The following is a 12,790-nucleotide window of genomic DNA, read 5'->3' on the forward strand; positions in this document are numbered from 1 at the left end:
CAGAAGAGGACGTTCTACCTTTGTTTGAGCACTAGCTCTCTGGGAGAAGCCAGTTGTGTGAGAAACCACATAGGATGATGCATACATCCAGGACAGGACCACAGGAGGGTGTCTGAGTGTTTTTCCTCTCTCTTGAATGTTAGGTTGGGAAATGGCAGGATAGACCTTCCCATTTTCTTTCTCCAAAAATCCCTTCGAAATACTCAGCTTTTGCTTGGAGTCCTATCCACATCCTTGAAAAACTTTATGCAGACATGCTCCTTATCGCAGAAAGGGTCCTGAGGTGGTCCATGCTTGATACAAGCAACCACTCCTCTGTTGAGCGGCAGCACATTGAGGGGAAAAGAGTAAAAGGAAATACATTATACTAGTACAATGAATACTGGCTTATCACAAAATAAATATTCCCCATATGTGTATGTATGTGTGTGTGTATATATCTATACATATGTATGTTAACAGCACATGTCACACAAGGTTACACTTGGGGATTATTTTTCCTGCTACTCAGTATTTTGCTGCAATTTTCCTCAGAGACAGCCACTTAATATTTTGGATTATGGGGTCTGTTGTAGCTACAGCTATATTACAGACAGGGCAAAGACATACATTTTATGTAAATTGAGAGCTAAATCTGAACTTTCCGAAAGTTTGAGATGTTAGTATATATGGGGTTTTTAAAAGGCTTTATTATTCCAAGATCAGGGCCAGCTGCAAAGATTCGATTCACATCCAAAAACATATATTAAAATGCATACACTTCTTGGTAGAAAGAAGTTTTAAAACCTGTCAGGCTGAGAACAACACTCTTTTTGTGTGCTGCCTGACAATTCAGTTACAGATCGACCCTATTGTTTTTTTGGTAATTTAAATATGACTGTTGGCAAAGCAGAAAGGGATGGGGGAGTTGTACAGGGAGGCACACAGTGAGAAAGAAGAAAGCATTTCTGATTATACAATATATCCCTGACATGTTGTTACACACAAACCCAATATTTAGCATTTAAAAAAGAAGAAGAAAAAAGAAAAACAATAAAAGAAACAGCAGCTGTTTCTATGTGATGTCAGAGAACAGGTGTGATACAAATCTCCATACCAGCGCAATCATATTGATCTCCTGATGATACACGGATGAAGCACATGTGCAAACGTTATCGACCCATCCGGCATCTCATTTCCAGGAATACGGCCTGAAAATGCCTCTCTATAATTGAAAACATTATCAGGATAAACACCGTATTGGCCAATTATTAAAAACACACACACAAACGGAGTCAGAGAAGGTGAGCCTACTGCCGCAGCACGCCCCGGTATCGCGGGCGTGCGGTGCCTCCGCGCTCGGCAGCAGCCGCCTGCGCACCCGCGCTGCCGCGGGGACCCCCGCACCCCCCGGCACCCCCCCCGGGCCACCTGCGCTCGGGTGAGAGGCGGCTCGGCCCCGGCGCTGCCCCCGGGGGGGGCCAAGCTACTTCCCGCGGTGCGCGGCGGCGGTGCGGCGCCGAGCCCGGCCGTGGGCGCAGCCCCGCGGGGCGAGTCGGAGGGGGACGCGGGAGAGGGGCTCCCGGGGGGGGGCGGCGAGGGCCGCCGGGCCTCCGACCCCGCGCCTCGGCGGGCTCCGCGCCCTCTCCTGCGCGCCCCGCGACGGGCCGAGCCCCGCTCGCTGCCCCCGCGGCCGGCAGCGGCTGCCCCCGCCTCCCGGCTGCGCGCTGCCCGGGGGCTGCAGGGGGGACCGGCCCCCCGGGGCACCGTGCGCCCAGGATCCGTCCCCTCCGGGCGGACAGGCACGTTTTGAAACCGGCCCTTCACTGGCGGCTGGGGGGTAGGGGTGTTTTGCTGTTAATTGTGAATGTCGTCTGCCATTAGAGGGCACTAAGCAACCCTGCATTAAGGCTGCTCCGGCGAGCGAGGAGGGAGAGCCGGGGGGGGGGGGGGGGGGGGCAGTGGCACCAATTTGGGAAAAGATTAAAAAGGATGTGGAGTCCCGGAGCTTCTGAAGTGCTCAAAATGCCCGGGCGCTGCTCAGGACGATGATCATAATAATAATAACAAAAAAAAAAAAATATGCGGCGAGGTCAATCATTTACCAGTCTGCTTCTTAATGCGTGTGACCGCAGGTGGTACCGAGGGACATTGTGATTCATGCCCACTTTCAAAGCAGGACCAGGGCCCGCTCTGAGGCACCCAAACAACTGTCTTCTAATATTAGCACGGCTGTATTTCTGGATCTATTATAGTCTGTCCAGACAGATCCCATTGTAATGGGATCTTTTATTAAAAGATTAGCACTATCTCCTGCAGTTGGTGGAAAAAAATCTGTTATCACTGAGTTATTTGCAGTTGTGGGGAGGGGGCGGGCGGTGGGGGGAGCCGGAGGGCGGGAGCGGGAGGAGGGGTGTGGGGAGGGCCGGGCGGAGGGCGCGGGCGGCCGCGGCGCACCGGCCCCTGACCCGGCACTGTCCGGGCATTCCTGTCTGCATACTTCGCAGTCTGTTGTGCTTTGGTGGCTCGGAAAAGCGAAAGAACCGAAATTAAAAAGGCAGCTTTTGAATAAACAATACCATTTTCCGTTAAGTAATCGTTTTGTATAAAAGGAAATATCGCCTACTCAGTTTCATTCAGCGGTGCCAAAAAATGTTATAAATGAGAGACCGCCAACTTTTCTAAGGGGAGAATAATGCCAGACTGTGCTTAATAAACTAGTGCCCTCGAAGTTCATTATCGATGTTGCAATCTTTTCTGATTCTGAAAGGAGACCGCCTACGTCGCCCCCACTCCCGTCTCGTCCTCCCGGGCTCCCAGTGAAAAGGCTGTCACTTGGGCACAGCCCTAGGTATTAAACTTTTATTCGGTCCTTTCTTTTTCTTGTTTTTAGGTGTGGGGCTGGCGGTTGCTTGCTCGCGTGGTTGGGGTTTGGGGGTTTTTCGGGCCGAGCCCCGCTGAGCGCGCCGTGTGCCCGCCAGCCGCCCCCCGCCCGTCGGAGCCGCGGGGAGCGGGGCTCACCCCCCGCAGCCGCTTCGCGCGGGGACGGCGGCGCCCCGCGGCCGCGGAGCCCACCCCGGGCGGGCCGGCGCCGCTCCGCGCCCCGGCAGCCTCCGCACGCCGCGCACCCGCCCGCGCCGCCGGGGGGACGAGGGCCGCCCCTCGGGCCGCCGCGACCCCCGCGGGTTTCCAGCTCCCGCGGCGCGGGCGCGGGGCGGGCGCGGTCCGCCGCGCGCCTCCCCGCTTGCGCGGGCGCGGCCGGCTCCGCGGGCGCGGCGGCCGGGGCTTGCGCGGCCCCCCGCTGCTGCGGCAAGGGCTCCGGCGTCTCCGCCGCGCAGGGCTGGCGTGGGGCTGCGCGGGTGCGCGCCCGGGGGTGCGCGCCGGTGCGCGCCTGTGCGTGCCTGCACCTAGAGCAGATCATTGGAGAGGGTTTCCAGAAGGTGGAAAATGTCACCTGATTCACACTGAACTTTTTAAATCTCCCCACCCCCGAGCAGACACACACACACACTAGGAGACCGCCCACCGCAGACAGCTAGGACCCCCGTATAGATTTAAAGAGAGACTGCATTCAGAGCCTGACGTTCATTCAATAGAGCGATCATAAGCAGGCTGGCTAGTGCTCGCTCCCTCTCCCTACTCCCCCTCACGCTGTGTCTGTGTCTCTCACTCCCTGCTATACTGAGGATGTTAAATCAGAGAATCCACCCGGGCATGCTCTTACTCCTGATGTTTCTGTGCCACTTCATGGAAGATCACACAGTGCAGGGTAAGACCAGATTGTTTATTCGCAGATATGCTTCTTGATTATTACTATTGTTTTTCTGTCTTTCGGGCACGGTTTAGTTTGCTGCGGTGTTAAACGCCTCTCTCCAAGGTCCAACAGGACAGAAGTTAACTGTGGGCATGGGATTGCTTTGTAGCGACGTGCAGAGGTGTCATTTAGATCCCGTTTGGATCGGGTCTTCGCACTGATCTGCATAGGCACAGAGGACAGATGAGGATGTTTCTTGGTATTTATTGTTATTATGCAGCATGAATGAAAAGCAGCATCGCGAGGGAACTTTCCCAGTCTCGGCTCCCGAATGAGTGCTCAAAGTTTGTTGGTAATTTAGCTCAGATTTTTATCTCGCCTGCCTGACGGAAGGAGAGGTGGTGATGGGGAGCCCCACGATTACAGCTGACGTTTTTAGAAACCAATAAGTGGTCATTTTCCGGACATTCCTTTAATATTGGGATTTCCTCCTCCCCCCTCCTTTTTTTTTGTGTGTGTGTGTGTGAATAAATATTAGTGTTGTAAATTCTCCTGCACAGAAGAGTATGTTTAAGTAAGTTGGTTTTTTTTTTTTTCCATGCGAACAAAACAAACCCGAACCTGATATTGACAACTCTTAAGAGCCCTCTTTCGACACAAGGGAATATTGATTTTTAGTTTTGGGGCTTTTTTCCCTTATCTTGACCGTGTTCCAACCACAACCTGGATGTCTTACCATTGCTTGTTTTATATTTTTTTTCCTTTTTTTTTTCCTTTTCTCCCCCACTACAGAGCTAGAGCATAAGTTAATCTAATGTAGGCAACTGTAAGACGCAAAACTTTTTTTTTTAAGGGCGTTGTTTGTTCAATGATTTTTAGCGGGGGGGTGGGGGGGGAGATCTTCCCCCGCGCCCAGCGACATCTCGGCTGGCCGATCCTGACCCCTCGCTGCGGTACATTCCCATCGGAGTAAGGAGGCAGGATCGAGCCCTGGCTGGATTAGCACCAGAATCAATTGGTATTGAGTTGCTGGAGAAGTCACATTGGTTATTCACGAGAGACTCATCCCAACCAAAACTCTCCAACTAAAAAAGGGGGAGTTGCTTGGACTAATGTTCTTGGCTTGACTCCACAAATAACAGGGATACTAGTAAAAAAAAAAAAAAAGGCAAAAGCAAAACCCAACAAAACCCACTCTATCCGGTTTAAGGACAGTGTACTTTCCTCTGAAATGCTTGCAGGAGAGACGGCACCTATAACTTTTCCAGCTTGATCGATTTTTAAAACTCTGTAGGGACCTCCTACCCTATGTGCCCTCGTATTTTATGTACTTTGCTCACTTTTTTGGAGCTCTGCTGACTTATTTTAGTGAAGGAAAGACATTTGTTAATAGAAGCAGCAAAATGTGGAGATTTCGAAAGACTTCGCTAACAGCAAATGTTCCAATTCGTGCAGATTGCAAAATGGGCTGGGACTGAAACTCTGTGCGGCACTAAAACAATGCTGCTGTGCAGCCGCGGTGAGGAGGAGAGGGCAGGGGGAGGAGGAAGGAATTTGCAAGCGCGATTTTCTTTTTATTCCCTTTTAAATGCACATCCTTTTCAAGCCTCCGTCACGTGCCGGCAGTGCTCCTTCTGCTCTACATATGGAATAAATACCTCCGAAAACTGCCTCGTCCTGTTTTGATCGGGTCTTTTCTTTCTTTCTGGGTTTTTTTCGGTTTGGTTTTGGTGTTGTGGGTTTTTTGTGGGTTGTTGCTGGTTTGGTTGTTGTTTTTTTTTTTTTTTTAAACTGCTCTCCCAAATGGGCCGGAGTAGCTGCGGGTTATGAAATGGGACAAATAAAAGTAAACAGTCTAGTAAAAGTCATCGCAAGGCGCACGTGTTGTGTCTGGGTCACTGGTGACTGCCACTGATCCGGCTGGGTGTCCCCCCCGCAGCTGGGAACTGCTGGCTCCGGCAGGCGCGGAACGGCCGCTGCCAGGTCCTCTACAAAACCGACCTCAGCAAGGAGGAGTGCTGCAAGACCGGCCGCCTGACAACTTCGTGGACGGAAGAGGACGTCAACGACAACACGCTTTTTAAGTGGATGATTTTTAATGGGGGAGCCCCAAACTGCATCCCGTGCAAAGGTGAGGGGGTGCTGGCGAGCCGCTGCTGGCTGAGGGACTGGGCGGGGGGAGGAGGAGCGGGGAGGCAGCTGGAGGGGGGCGGCGCGGTCCCTCCGCTTCCTTCCTCGGTGGGGCTTTGCGGGGCGCCTGGTCGCAGCCCCGGGATCGGTGAGGGGACCCCCGTTCCTGCTCGGCCGCCGTGCGCATCGCGGGGAGGAGCGGAGCGACCTCGTCTCCCCCCTGCCCTCGCTGGCGCGGGGACTTTCCCTCGAGTGGTGTTTCCTGGAGGGGGGGAAGGGGTTTTCTCCCCGTGCTCTGGGGTCACGGTGTCTTTTTTTTCTTTAAGCAGCTTTGACACCAGGTCTGTTCTGCACGCTCGGTACTAAAGTGGTGCCTCTTTCCTTCCATCAGAAACGTGCGAGAACGTGGACTGTGGACCCGGGAAGAAATGTAAAATGAACAAGAAGAACAAACCTCGGTGTGTTTGTGCTCCGGATTGCTCTAATATCACTTGGAAGGGCCCCGTGTGTGGCTTAGATGGGAAAACCTACAGGAACGAGTGTGCCCTTCTCAAAGCCAGATGTAAAGAACAGCCCGAACTTGAAGTCCAGTATCAGGGCAAATGCAAAAGTAGGTTTGCAAATCTAATCCGATCTCCCTCAAATGCCAAAGGGTGTGTGTCTGAGTGTAGGGAGGAGGAGCTGTTGGACGTACTTCCCCACAGGAACCAGCGTGATGTTCCAAATGCTGGGAGACAGTAACTAACCACGCTCAACAGACAAGGAGGTAGCTGGATTGAGAGTTCCCCACAGTCTAGCAGCACTTGTGTCCCACCAGCTACCCTGAGATGGGAAGGTTTCCTTCAGCAGCCCTTAAATGAGGGGAGCTGCTTAAGATCATTCAGCCTTTTATCTGATCATTTGTTTCATTGTGTCACCCATCCGCTCCTCGCGGGGGCTCTGGGATCTCCTATTAATCACTGTGTGTTTTCATCTTTATTTCAGAGACCTGTAGGGATGTTTTATGCCCAGGCAGCTCCACGTGTGTGGTTGACCAAACTAATAACGCCTACTGCGTGACATGTAATCGAATTTGCCCAGAGCCTACCTCCCCTGAACAGTATCTCTGCGGGAATGATGGCATAACTTACGCCAGTGCCTGCCACCTGAGGAAAGCTACCTGCCTACTGGGCAGATCCATTGGATTAGCCTACGAAGGAAAATGCATCAGTAGGTATCTCGGTCGGAGGGGTAAGGGTGGGGGGAGCTTCCTCCATCAGCTGTTTCAGAGTATCGTGTGTGGGATTGGACGGATGTCGTTAGCGCTGGGGAGGAGGAGAGACTTCCAGCAGCCTGGGTTAGTGCTTCCCTCCAGGAAAAGGAGAGCCAGGGTGGGCTTTGCCCCAGATAAGACTGCAAAAGGGATTAGGGAGTAGAGGGCCTGATCCTGCTTCTCTTGCTATCGCTGTGGGTGCTGACATTAGTATCCAACGGGGAAGTACCCGCCATTAAGTAGATGATGACATGGTTACAGCGTAACAAGGTCTTGATATTCAGTGGATCTGGATTCCTGGAAACAATTGTCTTCAAGTGGTCTTGGCAAAGCTTGCGTTAACTTAATTGGAAACATCTGATCACTTTTTCCTCTTTAGAAATATTGCAGAGTTTGGAGACAGCTGGTGGGTGAAGATAGGAAAATAATCTCTGTGCATCCTGACATTTTGCATTGTGATTTCCAGAGATGAGTGACAGTGAAGCATGTTACGAGGAAGCACCTTCAGGGCAGCCTCTGCTCCCCAAAACTGCTGGGGGAATTCGTGGGAGTATCAGGCTGCTTTTAGTTGGCATAGGTTGAGGTGAATTCTCTTTCCAGTCTTGTAGAGAACTACTCTGTGTGGGTTAGTTTAAAAATAATTGATTTAGAAATGCTGAATGTGTTGGCAAATTCTGCACTTACCGCTAATTTGGGGAGCTGAATTTCCACTGACATCAAACGGAGCAGGAAGGTCATGTACAACAGGCAAATGTAATTCTGTATTCCCAGGGCCAAGCTCTGCTGGCACAGCTGTCTTTCCTCCCCCACATATAGACAGGCAATGGTGTCCAAGGGACTACTTGCTTGAGCAAAATCGGCAAGTATCATCACATCTACTGCATCTGAGCTTTGTCTATTCACAGTTCACAGGGGAAAGGGAGTTTGGGGTTGTTTGTTGTTGCTTTTCTTTTTTCTTTGTCTTTTCACTTACCTCTAGTATCCTGTGTATATTTTTAGAAGCCAAATCCTGTGAAGACATTCAGTGCAGTGCTGGGAAGAAATGCTTGTGGGATTTTAAGGTTGGCAGAGGTCGGTGCGCCCTCTGCGATGAGCTATGCCCTGAAAGCAAGTCAGATGAGGCAGTCTGTGCCAGCGATAACACAACTTACCCAAGCGAGTGTGCCATGAAAGAGGCAGCCTGCTCCATGGGTGTGCTTCTAGAAGTAAAGCACTCCGGATCTTGCAACTGTAAGTGAGATTTTTAACTCTGCAGACACTTAAAGCTTCTGAAGGCAATCCCTAGGTAATGAAGACTTACACCTTTAAACATAAGAAGGCTTGATTTAGAGATTCAAGATATGGTGTAGGTGCCATATAAGTATGTATCTATCACGCACACACTTTGGTTACTGATAAAATGCAATAGATCTCCAACAGCCAGTTGGCCTTCAAGTTGGAGTTTTGGGGCTATTCTGAGGACAAGTCATTTTGTCAGAAAGGGGTTGCCCTATGAGTGTAATTTTAGCAATTTTTTCCTACTTTGTCTGCTCTCGTGTGCTTTGCTGATTGCTTTATTAACACTCAGATAAGCTCTAACTCGATCCAAAAGAACAAGCTTAATGGTAGCACATGGGCACCTGGTTTAGCACAGTTGCCTCTACTAACTCTGAATGAAGGACACAAAGCAGTTACACCTAGAACACAAGAGCGCTTTTTATTTGATTTCAGGAATCTGCCAATAAAACCTGAGCCATTGATTCTTCAGAACTTTCTGCAATTATGACTTCATAGATTATGTATAAAAAAACCTTATTGCATAACAGCAGATGCCAAAGAGCATCTCACTACAAGTCGCATAAAATGCAACGCTGTATTATGGCTGTTCAGAGGGCTTTGAAAACATGCACTGAGCTGCTTCTGCGCTGTTGTTGTCCTTATTTAAACAACAGCTCCCCTGTATTCCCCCATCTAGCCATTAATGAAGACCCAGAGGATGAAGAGGAAGATGAAGACCAGGACTACAGCTTTCCTATATCTTCCATTCTGGAGTGGTAAAACCTCCATCACTATTGGAACAGCCATTGGGCACGAAATCAATGTCCATACTGTAAATAAGTGTATGCTTATTTATTTTGGGGAGAAAAAAAGTATACATATAGTTGAGTCTCGTAGACATTTATTTATACTGTGTCATGTTTTATAATTTATACATAAAATGTCTGGTTGACTGTACACCTTGTTTTTTGAAGAAATTTATTCGTTACGGGAAGAGCAGTGTTATTTATTGTGAGGTCTCTTGCTTGTAAAGTAAAGCTTTTCTTTTTTCTTGTAAACTATAAAAGTCCATTCCTTAGAGCTTACCCACATGATCTCATCTCTGTGTTTCACTGATGTTAACTCTTTTCCACTTAAACAACCTTGCATGTCAGTTTCTGTTATGTTTATTTATTGGATTTTCTTCTTGCCGGTTCTGTACATAAAAGATCCCTCGGGTTTTTGTTTACAAGGAATCTTGACTGACCAAAAGGCGTTGTAACTGACTTCAGTATACTTCCAGGGTGCAGTGAGGCGATCTTTAAGGAAACTTCTTCCACTTCACTTTTCTCTACTTCTGATCACATCATGTACTGAAGTGATCTCAATGTGCTGAGCATATATACTGTACTATAAGAATTCCGGATCCAAAGAAATCGGATTATGAAGGTTGTTAATAGCTACAGGGCTAACGGTAATGAGAATAAAGGTTTTATTTTATTTTTATTGTTTTATTTTTTGGTAACATGCATAAGTGTTTTATCAGGTGTTTCCTTTAAGATGGTCTTGCAGTACCACTTTCAAAGTTTTCCCAATCAGTGTGTCACTAAAAGTTATATCAAAGCTTTATCAGTTCAAGTTTCTTGCTTTTCATAATACTTTTTTTCTGATGCAATTTTATATTTTCAAACATGGCGAGTTAAATATAAATTCATTTAAATATATAGTTTTGTACTTTTCTACCATGTAAATGTGCAATGTATATAAAAGTTATAATGTGTATTTGTAAATAAACGATGAGTGAAAAAAATAAAAAATGGAATTTTCCCTAGAGGCAGTCCTCAGTTTTTGGTTCTAAAGGGTTCTGGCCTTCTGGTGCAGAGAAGACTGTACTGGTGGTTAGGGGAAGGGAGGCTTGTGCATGGCATAGCAGCGAAACACACTGGTTAAGGCCAAAGCTTTCAGCTGACATGGATTCAAGAAACCCTTTTTTCAGACAGGAGCAATGTCTCCAGTTCACTGATATTAATTAATTTTAAATCCAAGTACAGTGATGGAGGAGAAGAGATTCAGCATTTTTGTTTCCCTCTCCATCCCCTAAATAAAAAGTCTGTCATTTCTTGGACATCTTTAACTTCCATATTTCTAGGAGGTTTTGAATATCCATTTGAATTTTTGCTAAGCTTCAGATCCCTGTTACTGGGGTTGCAGTTGTATCACCATTTCAGATAACCAACAGAAAAAGCAAAACATGGCCTACTTGCCCAAATTCAAGAAGTGTAACAATTAGCACAAAAGACAAAAAAACTCCCAACAAACCATCAAAGAGCACATTATCACTTGGAAATTATTTTCTCCCAAAAGGAAACTTAATTCAGAAGTCCTTTTTGGTGAACCAGTATTCAGACTGGACACACTTCCAAGAGTGGATACTAGTAGAGTGAACTGAGGAAAGGTAACAGCCATAAGAACAGCAGGGACCAAAAACCTGTTTTATGCTACCTGGGTTTTTATGCTACCTCCAAAATAAGGCCCTGCTTATCAAAATTTCTCCATTGTACTCCATAAAACTTAAAAATGTACCTAAGCACCTTATTCAATACTGTTTTAAGTACGTTGCTGAACTGAGGTCTGAGAGCAGAAGTTGATTTACCCATTTTGTTTAAATACAAATCATATTTAAAGGCTGGTCCTGCTATAGTCTTCTGTGTATTTTTTACTATAAACTCTATTTTGTTATGGATTGTTTAGCATTATCCAAAGCAAATATAATTTATTCATCTATGAATACATAAAAACTACAGGCGTGCATTTATAATATTGTATTCAAAATAATAGCAACAAAATTCTGCCCTTCATCCTCCTGTTGCTTCATTTAGACAAGTAGTCTCTTGGGAAGGAGGTACATGATGAGAGGAGCAAACAGAGCAGGATTTTGGCCTGCTGAGGGAACAGAACCCAGCATAAAAGAGAACAGGGGCTGGGAGAGGAGAGGGACAGAAAAAGAACCTATCGGAAAATCTCTCAAGGAACTACTGAACACATGACAATGACATAGAGACAAAATTTTTAATAGATGTGGAGAGTATCAGAGGAGATTTTTCTCAAATTCATACAGGTGCCAGCTACTTCATTTCCAACAAAATGACAACATTAAAAGACTGGGTTTAATTGTAAATATATTTACATGTCTTACAGAGAGACTGTAGCAGAGCAGGATTTCTGGGTTCTAATTTTATGTCCTGCTGCTGATCACAAAATAACTTTGAGAAAGTCACTGACAGCCAAATTCAAAAAAGCAACAAAAATGTCAGGAAGCTATATTTACATGTATGTGAAACGGCCACAAAAACCTACATCAGGTTTTTGCTGATAAAATTATCTAGAAGTTCTGCTACTGCATTTCCCATTGCTACTGCTATTTCTATACAGCTGAAAATCTTGAAACCTACCTTGCACCAAAGCCTGCCTGTGATGTACAGGTGAGGCACCTCCTGAGAGGCCCTATGAGGTAAGCATCTTCTGAGTATGCCTAACATAACACCAACTTCGTCATGATGCACAACAACCCCAGAGACTTTCTCCCAGAAACATGTCCAGAGGTTGTGGCAGGAAGACTGCCAACATTTTACATAATATCATACTTGTAGATAAGGTACTTGTTCATGAAGCGGGAGATGTAGGTTCACTGCCAGTCTCTTCCTGAGGAGATCTTTCCCACAACTCCCAAGAGTGCATCCACCACCAACTCAAGGTGAAGCTCAGGCTGGAGAACTGTCTGTCATGCCCGCTGAAGCCATACTTCTATATCGGAGAGGAAGCAAGATTCATTGAGAAAGGATAATTTGCAATGCTAATAGGTACTCCTTTTGAAGAGGAAGTCCTGGGTTCTTGCCCCAGGGGCTGCCCACACATCTTCCATTTGCAATTGAGTAACATACATAAGTAGTGCTTGAGGCAGGGGCCAGAATCCAGGTTGCCTCCCCTCCTCCTTCCCCCAGTATAGGTAAGTACCTCCATCCTTGAGCTATGAAACCATGTTTAACTCTCTGCCTAAATCAAGATTACAAATCTCACATCTTTTTCTATGCTGAGTCATAGTTACAACAGGAGAGGCTTTACTTTTTTCATCCTCTCTTCTAGGCTTGTACATGGGGAACTTCCTGTGAAGTGGAGATGTGAACTTAATTCCCTCAGTCTAAGGAAGGTGCTGAATCCATTTCTTCTACCTCTTGTCCTTTTTTTTGTGTTTTAGGTTTGGTTTGGTTTGGTTTTGCTTCCTCTCTTAATGCACAGGCTATCCTGGATGTTGTTTAAATGACAAAACAGAGACGTCTGGATGTCTAAGTACAAGAAGGTGGTTTCCATCTCTGAAACCATCTTGCACAAGCTCCTAAAACCAGAAGATAAATACATTTTCAGAAATATCTTTCTCTTCA

The 12,790-nt window shown here is 47.1% G+C and overlaps 1 protein-coding gene across 2 annotated transcripts; it reads left to right on the forward strand.

The window, feature by feature from the left end:
• Nucleotides 1-3,581: 3,581 nt before the first annotated feature.
• FST (follistatin) lies at nt 3,582-10,041 on the forward strand. 2 transcript variants are annotated; one of them, XM_075526639.1, is made up of 6 exons: nt 3,582-3,748; nt 5,673-5,864; nt 6,255-6,473; nt 6,848-7,072; nt 8,115-8,345; nt 9,070-10,041. In XM_075526639.1, exons 1-6 carry the CDS (start codon nt 3,667-3,669, stop codon nt 9,150-9,152), a joined length of 1,032 nt encoding a protein of 343 aa, XP_075382754.1. In that variant the 5' UTR covers nt 3,582-3,666; the 3' UTR covers nt 9,153-10,041. The 2 variants fall into 2 exon arrangements, with proteins under 2 accessions (XP_075382754.1, XP_075382755.1); XM_075526640.1 differs by lacking the exon at nt 3,582-3,748 and adding an exon at nt 4,898-5,252.
• Nucleotides 10,042-12,790: the final 2,749 nt, after the last annotated feature.

Source organism: Mycteria americana, chromosome Z (assembly GCF_035582795.1).
Source record: "Mycteria americana isolate JAX WOST 10 ecotype Jacksonville Zoo and Gardens chromosome Z, USCA_MyAme_1.0, whole genome shotgun sequence".
Classification (NCBI taxonomy): Eukaryota; Metazoa; Chordata; class Aves; order Ciconiiformes; family Ciconiidae; genus Mycteria; species Mycteria americana.